Here is a 19,024-nt window from a genome sequence, read left to right as displayed (position 1 = left end):
TTGTTTTGTGTTTTTTCAGTCCTGAGGATGGAACCATGTCCTTACACATGCTAGGTAAGTGCTCTACCACCTGAGTTACACCCGCAGCCCAATCACTACTTAGAATGTAATCCTTTAATACAGAAGCAGGGAGAGAGAGAATTGTGAAAACTTCAGATTAAAGTTTTGGCGGGGGGGGGGAAGTGGATGGATGTCCAAGTCTTTAACTTGAGTTGGGTGTGAGAGGCGTATAAATCTTTTGCTTCTTCTAAACAAAAACCAGAGCAGCAACCTGTATGGTTATCCTAATTTAAACCAGTAAAAAGGCTTGGGTAAACAGGTCCCTGTAAGTGGCTTGTTTGTGAGTTATGACAGGTCCTGAATTATGCCAAGCTCCCTGTTCAACGTCATCCTTCTTGTTCCACATCTCTCGTCACCACTTCAGGCAATGCATCCTCTTCCTGGACCCAGAAGCTCTAGGGGCGCCCCATCCAAGTGTGTGGGTATTGTCACGCACCTGGGCACAGAAATCCTCAACTTGGAATAGCCATGAGGAACTCATAGCTTTTACAAGGTCTTTCCCTGAGGCTGGCGCAAAGAAGAAACTGCTATCTCTGCTATGAATCTCCCGCCCCTTAAATATGTGTAGTTGTAACAGCAAAGGTTATGGATTCGGACAGCCCTAAGTGACGTTCTACCATTTCATAGCCTGGACCACTTTCTTAACCGTTGCAGGCTTTAGCTCCTTTCTTTGTAAAGTGTGTATAACACTGAGATCTATCTTATAGGTGGCTTAAAAAGTGAATGAGAAGGGCCACCTGAGTTTTGCCCCCAGAAAAGCGTTATGCAGAACGCGTTAGAGTCATAAATCCTCCCCGCACCCCACCAAAGCATGCTACGAGCCAGCAGCTACCACTAGTGCCGCTTGCCCCTCCTGAGGAATCATGGGCGGTGAAGTCCTTTGGTAGCCACACCCTCGTGGACTGTCACGGAAGTGAGGACTACGTCTCCCAGGATGCCTCGCGGAGGCTGCCGCCACCACCGCCCTCTTCCCCGCCCCCTCACGCGCAACCTCATGGGATATGTAGTCCTATGGGCAGAAAATTGGGCGGCGATAGGCTGCAGAAGAACCACACGCCCCAAAAGCCCTCGCACCACTCTTCCCCAGCCCCTCCTTCAGTCGGAGTGCTGTTTTTGTTGTTGGTGAAAGGTGAGGGGAACAGCTGATCCGTCTGTGGGGTAAGAAACTTGGCCTAATTGGGAGGGAGGTTTTACGGAGGGGGTTACCCGACTTTCCAGACTTTGCAATGATAATCTAAGGGAACTGTAGAAGGAGAATGTAGGAGCATTTAAGTTTTAATACTTTACGTATGGAGAAGCCACCCCCACGTTTTGAGTGTTATTGATTTCAGGGGGGCCCTGAGCAGGGTGAGGAGCGGCCCCGCATTGTCCTCACTTTCTTCTCAGGCCTTCTCTGCAAAGCTCGATTCGCTTAGGAGAGTTTAAGGCAGCCCAAATCTTTGCTTATTCTCTTACAGGCAAGCCTTGGCCCTCACAAACCTTCCCTCTCTCGCCCAAATCCAAAGGCCTTTACTACGCTGAATCCCGGGGGGGTGGGAGGGTTTCCAAGCTGTAGAATGCCAAGGAACTTCAGAGCCTGACAGAGTGGAAGGATAGAGGACACGGACACACACACACACACACATACCATATGAACCTCTGAATCTGGCCACATATATATACTTTAGGTGCCCAGAACTTTCAGACATGGAGAATGTTTGCAGCTGTTACGGATTTTCTTTGTGGAGAGTATTTGGGGACTTCCCCGGTTGCAGATCTTTGGGGACAGTTCGTACTCCTCTTTCCCTGTGAAGAATTATGTTAGAGAAAACACAGACTAGTTTTAACCAGGATTTTTCAGACATGAAAATCCAAAGAAATCTCTTTTCTTCAATTCAGTCTGTTTTGGAGGGAGATGTTGCTCTTTTTTGTATTGCTGACCCACCTTTCCTTCTTCACTGAGTTTGTGATTTCTTTTAAAGTTCTTCCCCCACCCCCTCAGTCTGGTATGGGTTTGTGATGTTTAGGGGTGTGCACATGACTAGTGGTGGTGGCTGATTGGACGCATCAGCAGCAGCTGACACAGGAAGCAGATTAGTGGGCTGGAATGGAGAGATGAGAAGAGGACAGGCTTACAGCCCTGGGCTGGGGAGTACTCGTTTTTATTGTTATCTGTCCTCACCCAACCCCCATATTTTCCAACTAACTCTCCCCAGGTAACTTGGAATATCTATTACTCCCAACCTCATCCTATAGCATATCTTCAAGTACTAATCCAAGCAGATGGCAGGCTTCCTGCACTTAGAATTAAGTTAAGAAAAGCAGAAAGAAAATAGGAAAATCCTAGAGATGGGTTAACATCCAATCAAACCAGTAGGTTTGCAGCCCAGCTCCAGGCAAAAATCTGGAAAGAAGAATGTTTCATTTGAACTCTCTCTTCCTTTTCTCAACATTAAATATACATTTCTCCAGGCCCCCTTACTTCCCCATTTCCATTCTGTCCCAGGCCCAGGGGTGGGGCTTTCCTGGCTCCAGGTTCCCACATTCCATCTCCCCACACCACCACGTTCCTGCTGAGTGTTTCACTCCACCCCTGAAGCCAGCCGCCTCCAGAATTCTTGACTTCCGGGAATAATGAAGTTGAGGGACAGAACCTGTCTTCCTTACATCCTCCCCTTCGCTTTGTTTCTTGGATAAGAACAGAAGCTTTCTACTTTCCCTAGAATTTATGGGGGTAGACAGCTCAGAGAGGGGGAGTGGACTCAGCTCAGGGGCCAGGATTAGAATACTAGTTCTCGCCCATCCCCCTCCCATATTCCAGCTCTGAAGACTCAACCATCCCTTTCAGAGATTAGTTGCTGCTTTCAGGTGTCATAATTTATTTCCAGGTACAGTTAGGTCAACAAGCTCAGGAGTAGGTAAGGAGACCTCAGAATAAGAGGGCCCCACACCTCAGTTGGATTTTGATTTCAAGAGCCAAAGGTGTGGGTGAAGGAGTTAGGAAAGAGAAGCTGGAGAATTTGGAATGCTCTAGGTAATTAAGAGTCTTTCAGGAGGGAGCTGGTTGCTAGTGGCTCATGCCTGTAATTCTAGCTACTCAGGAGGTGGAAATCAGGAGGATTGCAATTCAAAACCAGCCCGGGGCAAATAGTTCTCAAGACCCTATCTTGAAAAAACCCATCGCAAAAAAGGACTGGTAGAGTGGCTCAAGCTGTAAGAGCACCTGCCCAGCAAGCATGAGGCCCTGAGTTCAAACGTCATTGCTGCCAAAAATAATAAAGTCTTTCAGGAAGGAGTGAGGTTGGCAGAACCTAGGTTACTGGGTTACTGAGATTTGGTCAATGAGACAGTGAAAAGGGAGTAGAAGTTATAACTGAAGAGTCTACGAACCAGAAAGGGTACGGCATAACACAGGGTGGGGACTCACATGAAAGGTCAGATCTGTGTCCTAGAGACTGAGTGGTATCCTTAAAAGGTCCCATAACCCTTGACTGGAAAGCAGGTATGCCCTTCTGTCCAGGTGTAGTGGCAGGGTTGTGAGTGAGTAGGGATGAGTTGGGGGAGGGAGGTGGAATGGAGAAACTTTAGAATATCAACTCTTTTCTTTGTAGGAGGGCAGGTATTTCAAGGACAGCATGGAAGAATCATCACTAAGTCGGGCACCCTCCAGAGGTGGAGTCAACTTTCTGAATGTAGCCCGGACCTACATTCCCAACACCAAGGTGGAATGTCACTACACCCTCCCCCCAGGCACTATGCCCAGTGCCAGTGACTGGATTGGCATCTTCAAGGTATCCCTGGAACCCCTTTTGGCTCAGGCTAATGGAACATTGGTTGGTTGGGTTAAGGGGAATGACTAGGTTCTTGGATTCTCAACCTGATTTGATAGAGAAGAGAGAAAGATGGTACACATGACAGAGGGCATCCATATAAGCAAAGCTCATCTTCTCCCCATCTCAGCCTTGCTCTCTCCTGATCCCCCATTTTCCCTGTATCCTATCATCCTTGCCCCTGTGACACCATGTTCCCCCTCATTCATTCCCTCCACCCCCTCTACCATCCATAGACAGTAGTTCCATCACCATACCTGTCTCCCACCTTATGCTGTCATAGGTGGAGGCTGCCTGTGTTCGGGATTACCACACATTTGTGTGGTCTTCGGTGCCGGAAAGCACAACTGATGGTTCCCCCACTCACGCCAGTGTCCAGTTCCAAGGTACAAGGAAAGATGGAAAAGTGGGAGGCAGGATCCAAGGAAGCAGAAGTTTGGAGGAAGAAAATGGGCTCAAAAACATGAAAGGCACAGAGGACAAGGAACATTAAATGCAAATAATTTTTAAGAACCAGGTGTGGTAGCACATGCCTATAGTCCTAGCTACTAGGGAAGCTGAAGCAGGAGGATCACTTGAGCCTAGGAGTTCAAGACCAGACTGGGCAACATAGTGAGACCCTGTATTCTAGGCCAGCCCTGCAAAAAGTTAGCAAGACCCAATTTCAACCAATAAGCTGGGCAGTTTGTAGTGTACACCTGTGATCTCAGCTATGTGGGAGGATGTGGATAGGAGAATCAAGAGCCGAGACTGGCCCTAGGCAAAAATGCAAGACCCTATCTGAAAAATAACTAAAGCAAAATAGGCTGGGGGTTGCTCAAGTGGTAGAGTACCTGCGTAGCAAGTGCAAGGCCCTGAGTTCAAATGCCAGTACTGCCAAAAAAGAAAAGAAAACCTGAAATGAGACTATATTCAACAGGGCTCAGCAAATATAGAATCATGGGATTCTCACAGAACCAGGGAATTACAGGTAGAAGAATCTTTAGAGGATATCTGGTCCTGTGCCTACTCAAAGGAGGAGGAACTGCTCTTATGGAACTAGGAGTAGGGAAGATGTTGAGGTAGCATCATATATTGAAAAGAAAGTGGTCAGAAGATTCTGAAAGACTTGGATTCAAATGTCAGCTCTTATGTGCATACAACGTTTGGGTCATTTCAAGAAAAAATTAAAATAAAATAAAAGTCAAATGTCAGCTCTATTTAGTCTTGGGCAGACAACTGAACCTCTGCGTGTCTAGTATCTTAAAAGTAAAAAGGAAAGCCTGGCTTATAGCGACAACATGATGATTTCAAATTATTCAGGTCAAACTGTTGGTGCAGTGCACCCAATAAATGGCAATTGCATTATTATGATAATAAGGGAGGGAAGTGGGTTTGGGAAAAAGAGGAAGGAGAAGGCTAGGCAGAGAGGAGGAAGAAGAGTAACCAAGAGACAGAAATAGCCTGTGGGAGGTGGAGAGGGGGAGAAGTAGTATATGGGACAGGCAGCAATGGGATGTAGCCAAGGAAGATGGAATAAGGAGAAGAGGGACCTGCTGAGCACTTGAGGACCTGGGATCATATTGGGGTCTTGGGTCTGTTTTTCTTCCCACAGCCAGCTACCTGCCCAAACCAGGAGCCCAACTCTACCAGTTCCGGTACGTGAACCGTCAGGGCCGGGTATGTGGGCAGAGCACCCCCTTCCAGTTCCGAGAGCCAAGACCCATGGATGAGCTGGTGACCTTGGAGGAAGGTGATGGCGGCTCTGACATCCTGCTGGTTGTCCCCAAGGCCACTGTGCTGCAGGTGAGAAAAGAGCAACAGACTTGCTCCTGGGTCAGGGAGGCAAAGGACATCTTTGTAAGAGGCACTTTCCCACTTTACCTCGTCTCATCTATAGCCTCTGCTGAAGAATTCACCGGGTACTACACAAGGTCTGCTTTCAAGAAAGTCTCAACCTTCACATAGCCATGAACATGTGGGGCAGAAGAACAAGTCATCCACAGGCCAGCATAACTCAGGATTTCATAGAACTCTTTGAGCCTTTCTTCTTTGAGCATGCTTTCTGCCCTAGGCCTATAGGAAGATCCACTGAGAGAAAAGGAGAATGAGACAAGTGAGGAGAGGCAGTAGGTAGGCAGGGTCCCAGCCCTGCCCATCCAGTACCTGAGGTGCTGACCACATGTGGCTCTTAGCACTTCAAATGTGGCAGAGTGGTTCAAGTGATAGAGCCCCTGCCTAGCAAGTTGAGACCCTGAGTTCAAATGCCAGTAACGCCAAAAAAAAAAAAAAAGTACAAATGTGATTAATCCAAACTGAAAGATAAGCCACAGGTAAAATACACACTGGACTTTGAGATTTAGTATTAAAAGAAAGAATGTGAAAGATCTCAATTTTTATACTAATTAATGTTAAAATAATAATATTTTGAATGGACTGGATTAGATGAAGTATTAGAAAAATGAATTTCACGTATTTCTCATTTTATAAGTGGCTACTACAAAATTTAAACTTATATATGTGGCTTATATTATATTTCTACTGGGCCAAGTAGAGAAGAATTAGAAAGTGGAGGCAAATATTAGCAAGGGAGATTTCCTGAGGGAAAGCCAAGGGCCAAGGTCAGGCGGGGAGGGAGTAAATTCCCCAGATGAGGGGAAAGACCTCAGAAGGTCAGAGTGGTAAGAGTGAGTAGCTTTTCTGTAATTTACACAAACCCCTGTCTTCTAGAACCCTAAGTCTAATAAATATATACAGCCAACACAAGAATAGGAAAAAGAAGTTTACACCTAACTCAGATGTGTGAATTCCTGCTCAATGTTCTGTTTTCACTCTCATGAAACCTTACAGCATCCCAGGCTAAGGAGTTATCTCACAGATGAGGGTACAGAGACTCAGAGCCATTCAATAACTTGTTCAAAATCACATACTAGTAAAAATTGTATTGGAGACTTGACCCAAGTCTGTACAACTCCAAAAACACAGAGTAAACTTAGGAGAACCACCTGTTTTGTCTGTGTCTCATCCCAGATAATGTATCCTTGCAGTTGCTCAGTGAGAAAGGGGTCAGCCAGGCCTGGGGTGGGAAAAGGTGATAGAGGGATGGCAGTTAGCTAGTGCTAGGACTGCTGTGTATGAGTGGGGGATTCAGCATCACATCAAGCCTCCCCTGCTCACCCCTTCATATTCCATACTGATATGGCTGCCCAGTCCCAAAATGCATCTGAAGAATGTTGAGACCTTAGAATGGGTGCCTCACAGAACCCTCCCCCCTTTTCATCATGCCCCTGTAGAACCAGCTGGATGAGAGCCAGCAAGAACGGAATGACCTGATGCAGCTGAAGCTGCAGCTAGAGGAGCAGGTGACAGAGCTGAGGAGCCGAGTTCAGGAGCTGGAGACTGCTCTGGCGACCATCAAGCGGGATCATGCAGAGCTCACAGAGCAATACAAGGTGGGAGTGAGCGTGATAGGTAATGGGGCCTGGCTGCTCATCCAGGAGTCCAAAATCAGAAACCAGTGAAAAAAGGACAAGAGAGATGTTAGTGGGCTTTTAAGATGGTCTTGGCATTGAAGAAATAGTTTTAAGGGTAACAAATGGGATTAAACTTGAAATAACAAGAGATATGTCCAAAATTTGCAATGACACTCATTTCTTTGAACGTGGAATGTTGAGGCAAGGTGAAGGTGGCCATATTTCCAGATAAAGGAAACATTCTCTTTTCAAGGAAAGTGATGGGATGGAGATAGGAGTGGTCCATTGCTGGTATGTTCAAGCCTTTGTCTTGCTCTTTGATTGATGAATCTTATCTTCTGTCTTCTTCTGTGGGGACCTTAATTCCAGGGACTTTCCCGGTCCCATCGGGAGCTCACAGAAGAGAGGGACATTCTGAGCCAGCAACAGGGAGACCATGTGGCGCGTATCCTGGAGTTAGAGGATGACATCCAGACCATCAGTGAGAAAGTGCTGACGAAAGAGGTGGAGCTGGATAGGTGAGGGGACCTTCCCACCCCCCAGTACTATTCATCGTTTTCCATGAACCTCCACATTCTAGCCTCCTGTTTCAGACAGACAGACCTGCTGTCTGTCTCACCTGGTTTCTCTGTCTCTTCTCAACCTCACTCAGGGTATTCCAGTTACTGGGGATCTCTTTCTGCTAGCTCTCTTCCATACTTCCTAATGCTATTCTGTGTTCCTTACCTTCATAGTTGGCATTTATTATGCAGAAAAAGCTAAGCAGAACTAGGAGTGGAGGATTTGGAAGAAGAGATTGCATAGAACAGTCAATGCAAGATAAGAGAGAATGGATTCCACCGGTGGTATTTTGCCTATAGTCCTAGCCACTCAGAAGGCTAAAACAATATGAATAAAATAAAAATTAAAAAAAAGAAGGCTAAAACAAGAAGATAGCTTGTGTCCAGGAGTTTGAGATCAGCCTGGACCCCATCTCTAAAAAAACCACAGGAATGGTACATTTAGACTCTGTTCTCACTATTAAGGAATGTTAAATGAACTAGAGTTACAGCTCAGTGGTAGGGCACATGTCTAGCATGTCCTTGGTTCAATCCCCAGCACTGAATTAAAAAAAAAAAAAAAAAGGAAGGGAGGGAGGGAGGAAAGAAGGGAAGATGTTAGAGCTGGTGATCCAGGAGTATTATAAAATCTCTCCCTTGAAAAAAGATACAAATCAATATAAATCATAGGAACTTAGCATATAAGAGGTCACCTTCACCAGACAGCCTATTTCAATATTGGACAGCTGTCACTTTTATATCTCTTAGTAGAACCACTCTACTTTCCTATAACTTGCCAAGGGGTCCTGGTTTAATCCAAAAGGCTTCTTCAGGATATTTTAGTCATGTCCTAGAGAGATACCAGATGTCTATGTTCTTAGGGACTCTAGACCAGGGATCACCAAACTATGACTCACATGCCAAATCTAGCCTACCACCTGTTTTGTATAGCCCACAGATAAGAATGGTTTTTACATGTTTTAATGATTGAAGAATATATTAAAAGAAGAAAATATTTTATGATACAAAAATTATATAAAATTCAAATCTCAGTGTTCATAAGTAAAGTTATTGGAACACCATGCTTGTTCATTTACATATTGTCTATGGCTGCTTCCACAGCTTGTCAGAGTAGTTGCTACAGAGACTATATGACTTATAGAGCCTAAAATATTTACTATCAAGAAATATCTGTAACAGGCCAGATTTGGTGGTACATGCCTGTGATTCCAGCTGCTCAGAGGCAGAGATCAGGAGAACCCTGGTTTGAAACCAGCCCAGGCATGAAGTTAAGTAGACCTTCTCTCATCCAACAAGCGAGGCACGGTGACACAAACCTGTGATTCCAGCTTTATGGGAGGTGGAGATAGGAAGGATGGCAGCCTGAGACTAGACCCAAGTTTAAAAAAAAAAAAAGTGAAACCCTATACAAAAAAATAAAGCAAAAATAGGCTGGCAGCATGGCTCAAGTAGTAGAGTGCCTGCCTAACAAGTGTGAGGCCCTTAGTTCAAATCCCAGTACCACAAAGAAAAACATTATAACCAGTAATGACTGCCCCTTGTCTACAAAAGTTTGAATTCTAGTCTCTTGAGTAAATGAAAATAGCCCCAGAACCAGGGAACCATCAGCAGAACATTCCTTAAAATGACATATAAAGAGAAAGGAAAAGCAGTTTGTTTCTACATTGTATTCTAGTGCTAGGAAACTTGGGTTCTTTGTGTTTAGAACTGGATTCTTTGGTGTGGGGACTTGAGGATCCCAGAGTGAAGTGGAGGCCCTGGTCTAGAGGAGCACCAGTAGAAGAGCACAGGACAGAGGTCTGAGTTCTTCATTGCTTTTCTCTGGATGACCAAATGATCCAACAAGTGTCCCCCACTCACAGGGTTAGAGACTCAGTGAAGGCCCTAACTCGGGAACAGGAGAAACTGCTGGGGCAGCTGAAGGAAGTCCAAGCAGACAAGGAGCAAAACGAGGTAAGGGGCTCAGAGCCATTGTTTATGAAGTCCCTTCTAAGGGCTGGGCACCAACAGGGATAAAAATGTAAAGAAGACCTTATGTGCACTGTACTCCAGGACATATTACTCACCCCAAATCAGGATTAGAGTAGAACATAAGTATCACAACAGGGTGCTAGAGAGGTGGTTAAGAGCTATCCCACTGAGACATTAGAAGAGGCTGTTTTGGGCTGGCAGAGTGGCTCAAATGAGAGAGTGCCTGCCTAGCAAACAGGCCAACACCCAGTACTGCCAAAAAGTGCTTTTTATTTTTTTTTTTTCATTTTTCTTTTATTATTCATATGTGCATACAAGGCTTGGTTCATTTCTCCCCCCTGCCCCCACCCCCTCCCTTACCACCCACTCCACCCCCTCCCGCTCCCCCCCTCAATACCCAGCAGAAACTATTTTGCCCTTATCTCTAATTTTGTTGTAGAGAGAGTATAAGCAATAATAGGAAGGAACAAGGGGTTTTGCTGGTTGAGATAAAGATAGCTATACAGGGCATTGACTCACATTGATTTCCTGTGCGTGGGTGTTACCTTCTAGGTTAATTCTTTTTGGTCTAACCTTTTCTCTAGTACCTGGTCCCCTTTTCCTATTGGCCTCAGTTGCTTTAAGGTATCTGCTTTAGTTTCTCTGCATTAAGGGCAACAAATGCTAGCTAGTTTTTTAGGTGTCTTACCTATCCTCACCCCTCCCTTGTGTGCTCTCGCTTTTATCATGTGCTCATAGTCCAATCCCCTTGTTGTGTTTGCCCTTGATCTAATGTCCACATATGAGGGAGAACATACGATTTTTGGTTTTTTGAGCCAGGCTAACCTCACTCAGAATGATGTTCTCCAATTCCATCCATTTACCAGCGAATGATAACATTTCGTTCTTCTTCATGGCTGCATAAAATTCCATTGTGTATAGATACCACATTTTCTTAATCCATTCGTCAGTGCTGGGGCATCTTGGCTGTTTCCATAACTTGGCTATTGTGAATAGTGCCGCAATAAACATGGATGTGCAGGAGCCTCTGGAGTAACAGTCTTTTGGGTATATCCCCAAGAGTGGTATTGCTGGATCAAATGGTAGATCGATGTCCAGCTTTTTAAGTAGCCTCCAAATTTTTTTCCAGAGTGGTTGTACTAGTCTACATTCCCACCAACAGTGTAAGAGGGTTCCTTTTTCCCCGCATCCTCGCCAACACCTGTTGTTGGTGGTGTTGCTGATGATGGCTATTCTAACAGGGGTGAGGTGGAATCTTAGTGTGGTTTTAATTTGCATTTCCTTTATTGCTAGAGATGGTGAGCATTTTTTCATGTGTTTTCTGGCCATTTGAATTTCTTCTTTTGAGAAAGTTCTGTTTAGTTCACATGCCCATTTCTCAAAAAGTGCTTTTTAGAAAAGGCTGTTAAAACAGGGGTAAAGGCCAGGCATGGGGGTGCACACCTATATTCACACCTATATCCAGCACTCTGGAGGCTGAGGCAGGAAGATTGTGAGTCAGGGCCAACCTGGGCTACCTAGGGAGACCCTATCTAAAAAAATAAATAAAATAAATATGGCGGGGGGCTGAAGTAGCCGAGTATTTTCAAAACTTTTTAGCTGCAGAACCTTTTGTCTCCCACCCACCAATGAAGTTTTCCATCTTATGTGGAATCTCAATAAACAAAAGCAATATTTTACTACCTATAAATTTAATTTTATGAATTCAAATATATAACATTTACTTATATGGTATTGAAAACAATTAAGTGGCTGGGCATGATGGTGCATGCCTGTAATTCTAGCACTCAGGAAGCTGACACAAGATTGCAAGTTAGAGGCCAGCCTGGGCTAATAATAAGAGCCTGTCTAAAAAATAAATAAATAAGCTGGGTACATGGCTCATGTCGGTAATCCTAGCTACTCAGGAGGCAAAGATCAGGAAGATTGCAGTTTGAAGCCAACCTGGGCAATCTTAGACCCCATCTCAACCAATAAAAGTTTGGTTTGGTGGTGCATTTCTGTCATCCCAGCTGAGCAGGAATTGTAAATAGCAGTATCGTGGTCCAGGCCATCCCAGGCATAAATGTGAGACCCTATTAAAAAAAAAATGAAAGAAAAAGGGCTGGGGTGTGGCTCAAGTGAGAGAGCACCTGCCTAGTAAGCACAAGGCCCTGAGTTCAAACCTCAGTACAGTCAAAAAAAAAAAAAAAAACCAAAGCAATTAAATAATTTTGATGGATACCAAACTTTGAAATTAGGGATTATGGATGACTGTTATGTCAGCCTCGGCAGCTAATGTATTTCTGTATTTTGTTTTGGTTGTATACTATTGAGCACTTCTTGAGTCACACACAAGTAGATGCAAATGATATCCACCTTGCAATATCAGTTTACTTCTTCACATCAATAGAAAATGCAATAGAAATTTTATTCTGAGGTTAACATAAAAGTGAATTAACCTAGAAGCACACATTGATGAATGGGTGATTTCCAATATGTTAACTTGTGTGTTTGTGTGATTTTTAACATAATTTTTAATCTACAACAAGTTCAGGCTGGAGATGTAGTTCTATGGCAGAATGTTTGTCTAGCATGTGCAAGACCGTGGGTTCAATCCCCAGTGCCACAAAAAAAAAAAAAATAGATCAACTTCAAATCAGACATTTGCAGTACTCTGGCTTCTGTGGAAGATGGTTTGCTCAGGAGTCAAAAATAGGGATAATTTGAGCAGAGCAGAGAAAGATACGAGCAAAGGCTTGGAGGCAGGACACTCAAGGCAGTTGAAGATGTGGGTAAAGAGGATGAGATAAAGTCTAAGTCAGATTGTTGAGGACCTTGAGTTTAGTCTTTATTCTTTAAGCAGTGAAATACATTGATACGTTTTTTGACATATACTCAAAGAACTATACTTAGTGCTGGAAGAGTGGCTTAAGTGGTAGAGCATCTGTCTAGCAAGCATGAAACCCTAAGTTCAAACCCCAGTGCCACCAATAAATAAATAAAAGAACTATACTTGAAGATTAATCTGATTGCCTTGTGAAAATAGTTATGAGGTTATTCACTTGTCTAAGCAAGAAATGTCCAGAGCCTAAGCTAATGTGGTTATGACAGTAATAGAAAAAGGAAAATGGCTGTGACCAAGATGGAGGATAGAAAAGCAATAGGTTTTTCTGTGGGCCACTGAGGATAGAACAAAGCCAAGTATAGCACCAGTGTATCCAGCCTGGGTGCCTCGGGAAGTAGTACAATAAATAGAAATTAAAGTATAAAAAACTGGAATAAGGACTAACATGGTGGTACACACCTCTAATCCCAGCACTGAGGAAGCAGAGACAGATGGGTCATGAGTTTGAAGCCAGTTTAGGCAATATAAAAAGACCCTGTCTCCAAAAGAGAAAGACAGACAGACAGACACTGGAATGAGAGGTAGAATATGCTGAGTTTAGGACACCAGACTGAGCTTTGATTGGAAAGGAAAAGTAGAAAAGCAGAAGTGGGACATGGGATATCTACATGGAAGACTCCCAGGCTATGATGCTATGGACACCTCATTTAGGATCTGGAGACCAAATGTTCAAGACTGAGTTTCTTTGAGCTGAGGACCTAAGAAGGACTGGCAAGAACCAAATACTTAAGCTTGTGTTAAATCTAAGAAGTGGACCTTGACCTCTCTCATCACAATGACAGAGGTCACCCTCTCCCTGCCTACTCCAACACTCTTACCTTTTCTTACCTACTTTCATTCCATCAGGCTGAGCTCCAAATGGTACAACAGGAGAACCACCGCTTAAACGTGCAGCTTCAGGAGGCCAAGGGCCGGCAGGAAGAGCAGGGTGCTCAGGCCCAGCGACTGAAGGACAAGGTGGCCCACATGAAGGACACCCTAGGCCAGACCCAACAGAGAGTGGTGAGTGAAGGTCTCCAGACAACAGGAGGCAGTGAAAGTTCCAAGGGCTTTCCCAAAGTTCCCTGGCCAGAGAGAAGGGACAAAAACATGGCTAAACTGACCAGTACAGTATTGAATCCAGATATGGTGGTGTGGGGCGGGTTCCCTTCCTTGTTCACAAACAATTCCCTGGGAACTCTGATCTCCACTCCCTCTTTCTCCTGAGGCTGAGCTGGAGCCCCTGAAGGAGCAACTTCGAGGAGCCCAGGAGCTTGCAGCCTCAAGCCAGCAAAAAGCTGCTCTTCTTGGAGAGGAGTTGGCCAGCGCAGCAGGAGCCAGGGACCGCACCATAGCTGAGCTGCACCGTAGCCGCCTGGAAGTGGCTGAAGTCAACGGCAGGCTGGCTGAGCTCAGTCTGCACCTGAAAGAGGAAAAGTGCCAGTGGAGCAAAGAGCGGGCTGGGCTGCTGCAGAGTGTGGAGGTAGAGGGTAGTGGGACCTGGTGCTCTCATGACCACTCCCCCTACCTCTGTGGGGACTCCTAAATATGGTCAGGCCCTCCTAGAGGAGAGAAAAGGAGTTGAGAACCTTAGAGAACTTGGGATGTGGGACTTCAAAGGAGGAACCCTTTACTCTCCAGGTGATCCAGTCCTAACCAGGTAATTCCAGTCCCAGTCAACAGAAACACAAAAACATTTACTGCTGTAGGCAACAGACCTTACCTTAATGTCCATTCCTGATCAGCACTGCACCTTGCTGTCATGTTCTGTTCTGCATTTAGAGAATATGAGAAATAAGGAACAAAGGGGAAATTGCTCAGAAAACAGTCCAGTCCAATAAATGAAGGGAAGCAGTGAGGAATGGTGCTGTTACCAGTGGCAACCCTTTTTCCTCACCTCCACCCTCCTATTCTCCTTTATGTCTCCAGGCAGAGAAGGACAAGATCCTGAAACTGAGTGCAGAGATTCTTCGACTAGAGAAGGCAGTGCAGGAGGAGAGGAGCCAGACTCACGTGTTCAAGAGTGAGCTGGCCCGGGAAAAAGATTCTAGCCTGGTGAGGCATCCAGCCACACAGGCCCCTTTGTATGTCCTCCTGATGCTCTTTATTCCTCTCTCAGGTGTGGCTTCTGAAGTGCCAGGTGCCAACTTTTATGTTGGGTGACATCCCATTTACATACCTCCCAGCCCCCATTTGTGTGAATGCAGTGTCCCCTTCTGCACTGAGAGTACACACCTGGCCCAAGTAGGAGTGACTTGTGGGAATTACAGAGTGACCCCTGGTATGATCAAGGCCTCTGCACCCCAGCCTGGGACAGTCATCCAAGTCCATAACCAAGAGGTAGAGACTAGGACTCAAACTGAGTCTCTGTGGACAAAATGAGGGTCTCATGAAGGAAAAGCATTGTGTGTGTCAGAGCAGAGAACCTGGTTCTAGAGTGCTGGTCCAGGTTCCAGAGCCCAGGTTCTTGGAGATACATTCTAGGCTTAAGGTTCCATTGGCCCTTCTCCCTTAGGTGCAGTTGTCAGAGAGTAAGCGGGAGCTGACAGAGCTGCGGTCAGCCCTCCGTGTGCTCCAGAAAGAAAAGGAACAGTTGCAAGCAGAGAAGCAGGTAAGAACCTGGCTGTTGGATGCCAGAGCCGAGAACTTGGGGACTCAAATTCAATATCTTCTTGTCCTCTCTTAGCATAGAAACTAGAATCTCTAAGAGGGCTCAGAGACTAAAAAAAAGACTCTGGCTCCTCTTTTTTTAGCTGCCTTTGCATAGGGGAAGAGCACCAAGAGGTACAGGTGGAGGAGTACTCATGGGTAAGGGGATCTGCCTTTCATGACCCCACCCTGTAGTGAAGGCATCTAATCCTGAGGAGCTAAGAGTTCATCTGGGAGCAAGGAAGGGCCGGGTAGGTCAGCAAGGTTGCCATCTTCCCAGCCCCTAGCACCTGCCTCTTTCTTCCCCAACTCCAGGAGCTGCTAGAGTACATGAGGAAGCTGGAGGCCCGCTTGGAGAAGGTGGCAGATGAGAAGTGGAATGAGGATGCTGCCACAGAGGACGAGGAGGCCACTGCAGGGCTGAGTCTGTATACCCCCAATCTTGTGACACCTCTTCCCCTTTCCACCTCCCTCTTTTGAGAAAAGCTCCATGTGATGCCCTGGGAGTTGCTCTGCTTTCGATTTGTTTTGCCTTTTCCCTTCCCACACTCCAGCCCCTATTCAGTTGAACTGTTCCCCTCCTCCAAAGGAGGCCTAGCTGATCCAGCCCTCTAATGATGTACCTTTTTTTCTGTTCTGCCTGCTTCCTCTCCTATAGGCTGCCCCACAGCTCTGACAGACTCAGAGGATGAGTCCCCAGAAGACATGAGGCTCCCGCCGTATGGCCTATGTGAACGTGGAGAGCCAGGCTCCTCTCCTGCAGGGCCTCGAGAGGCTTCTCCTCTCGTTGTCATCAGTCAGCCAATGCCTATTGCTCCCCACATCTCAGGGCCAGTTGAGGACAGTAGCTCTGACTCGGTGAGCAATGAGGGGAGCCCTGGCAGAAGCAGTAAGGAGAGGGGAGGGTTCCAGCCCCCAGGGCAAAGATCTGTGCTATACAGAGCTCTCTCTCAGGGGAGAGGAGGCAAGCCCAGCCTCTTCAAGGCCACCAGCAGAACCACCCAAAACCCAGACTAACCCAATAACCTCATTGCTTCTAGTCCCCTTCCCCTTATGCACCAGCCTTCCAGGCCCCATCCCCTTACTGTCCCAGCCTTGGCTACTCTTCCCGTGCCTGCTCTACTGTGCTGCACCCTCACCTTGGGACACCATCCCAAACTCAGGCCTGTCTTTGGTGCCCAGGAGGCTGAGGATGAGAAATCAGTCCTGATGGCAGCTGTGCAGAGTGGGGGTGAGGAGGCCAACCTGCTGCTCCCTGAACTGGGCAATGCCTTCTATGACATGGCAAGGTGAGTGCAGCAGGGGAACTTGAGAGGGAGGTGGGGAGGCCAGTGAGAAAGAGCATTCATGTGAATAGTCACCATGCCCTGCCCTGAGCATGCCCTTCTTAGCCTCAGCCGAGAAAAGAAAGTACAGGTGTGATTGAAGTAGAAAATTACTCAGTGCTCCAAATCCCAGATGCCTTCAGGTCCTCTCTCCCTCTGTCTTACCTTGGTAATCAGAGGCCTCGCCTTTAACTGGCTTCTGTGTTGTTCTAGCACCATCTTCCGTGGAGCCCAAATTGCCCTGCATCCCCTCTCTCCTGCCCCTACCCCTTCCCCAACCACCAGGTAGGTACCTAGGCGCTCTGGGGGAGGAAGGGAGGTGGCCAAGGCCCCCAGGGACAGGAACAGAAAGAAGACTGGGATCTAGCCTCTGTCTGGCTACACCTGAGATGCTGTACCTCTTCCTTGACTTCCCTGGGGGACTTTGGGGGAAGAAGTCTCCAGGATGGGGCACTCAGATATCAGATTGCCCCCCTACATCATCTGCTGCCCTAAGTTAAGTGGGTAGAACCTGGGGAAGAGAAATTTTATCATTGAGCCCCCAGCTTTGCCTGAATGTGAGACAGGCTCGGGGCAGGGAGGGGTGATGCTGTCATCCTTCTCGACTGGAGCAGGAAGATGAAGGACAATGTCAGACTCATTTTCAGCCTCATTAGGCAGCAGACGGAGATGGAGGGAGGAGAGCAGGAGGTTGGGGGGATGGGCTTTGTGCTGTGGAGACAGCGGGAACTCAATAAAAGAGGACATGGGGATTTGGAAACCAGGCATCCAGTATTGTGGGGAGAAAGATGCCACAGGAGAGGCTGGGAGAAAGAATGACCAGGATGCTGCATATTTGGAGCAGAACAATCTGGGGACCCAAGCACATGGATCCCACTCTGTGAGGTCCATGAATCAAGAAGGCAGTGGAACACACTGACCCTCTCCTTTTCCCCTGCATCTCTTTTTAGTGGCTTTGCAGTGGGCCCCCTGTCAGAGGCCAGCACTGGGGGTCCTGCCACCCCATCATGGAAAGAGTGTCCTATTTGTAAAGAGCGCTTCCCTGCTGAGAGTGACAAGGATGCCCTGGAGGACCACATGGATGGACACTTCTTTTTCAGCACCCAGGACCCTTTCACCTTTGAGTGATCTCATCCCTCCCTAGTACACTTCCATGCACATACACTCACTCACGCACAAACAAATGCACTTCGGTCTCATGTCTATCTTCCATCACACTTGGCTCCATGATATTCTGTTCCCTAAGAACCACTCCTGTGTGCCCTGTTTACATCCCAAGCTTTCTAACTTCATCTCCTCCTACCTAGCTCTTTTGTCCCAGGCAGGGGTCCTTCTTGGAAGCAGTGGCTGAATTTACCCCCTGAAAACAGTTTTGAAGTATCCAGGATGGAGGAGACCTTCCTCTGTGGGAATAGAATCATCCACTACTAGCCCTGGTTGCTTTGTATACACAGCCACCACATGCACTCATGTACACACACACTCAGACACACACTCCCCTCTCCGATGCCCCAAAGCCAATTCCTAGGGCACCTCACCCTCTCTTATTTGGGGTTTGTTTACCTGAATTTTCTCTGGGACCTGAGACATGGACATCATGACCTCTTCAGGTCTCTCTCAGTTCTCAGTTTCACTGTTTCCTCTTTTTGTTCCCCTGTTGCCTTCCACAGCCCACCCCAGACCTTTCCATAGCCTTTAGATACTAAGTTTGGCAGTTTCTTCTATATTTTTAAGGATTCCTGTACTCTGTCTCCTGGCCCTTTCTGCCACCCCACATCAACATATTCTCATATGGAAAGAAATAATGTATTTGTGCCTTCTGTGAGGGATGGGGGGATAAGTGATCCCAGGTGTCCTCATTTCCCAGCCCCTTCCCCCCTCTCAAGGTTCCCCACAGCAATAAGAACTTCTACACACACACACACACACACACACACACACACACACACACATCCCTCCCTTCTTATCTGTAGTTTGAACAAATATATTTATATGATATGTGTAACTGTTGTCATAAAATGTGTTCTTATCATGAGGTGCGATTGGACCAAAGAGGATGCAGACCTGTGCTCCTAGATCCTGAGGTGGGCAGGGGGGATACTGGGCACTTAACATTCCCACTGTGCTGGCAACCAGAGGCAAGAGAAAGTGGAAGGAACCTTTGTCCCAAGTGGAAGATCTGGCTTGGAGCAGGAGGGAGCAAACCAATGGATTAGGGTGCAGTGGGGTAGAGGCGGGTGAGGGAAGAGACCTGGCTTCCACTGCTGACACCTTTACCCTCCATGGGAGTCATCCCTGTGCCTTGCACCAAAGGATGGGCATTACTCTTGCC

General features: G+C 46.6%; 1 protein-coding gene across 2 annotated transcripts; it reads left to right on the top strand.

The window, feature by feature from the left end:
* The first annotated feature begins 1,060 nt into the window (after positions 1–1,060).
* Positions 1,061–18,697, top strand: Calcoco1 (calcium binding and coiled-coil domain 1). Of its 2 annotated transcripts, XM_074083531.1 has the most exons (16): positions 1,061–1,218; positions 3,651–3,830; positions 4,153–4,255; positions 5,464–5,654; positions 7,142–7,300; positions 7,691–7,839; positions 9,744–9,834; positions 13,586–13,741; positions 13,947–14,201; positions 14,648–14,773; positions 15,234–15,329; positions 15,683–15,791; positions 16,026–16,225; positions 16,550–16,656; positions 16,906–16,977; positions 17,643–18,697. In XM_074083531.1, exons 2-16 carry the CDS (start codon positions 3,675–3,677, stop codon positions 17,818–17,820), a joined length of 2,148 nt encoding a protein of 715 aa, XP_073939632.1. In that variant the 5' UTR covers positions 1,061–1,218; positions 3,651–3,674; the 3' UTR covers positions 17,821–18,697. The 2 variants fall into 2 exon arrangements, with proteins under 2 accessions (XP_073939632.1, XP_020040716.1); XM_020185127.2 differs by lacking the exon at positions 16,906–16,977.
* The last annotated feature ends 327 nt before the right edge of the window (positions 18,698–19,024 follow it).

Source organism: Castor canadensis, chromosome 8, assembly GCF_047511655.1.
Source record: "Castor canadensis chromosome 8, mCasCan1.hap1v2, whole genome shotgun sequence".
In the NCBI taxonomy this organism is placed as follows: Eukaryota; Metazoa; Chordata; class Mammalia; order Rodentia; family Castoridae; genus Castor; species Castor canadensis.
This window is presented reverse-complemented; position numbering and strand designations above follow the sequence as displayed.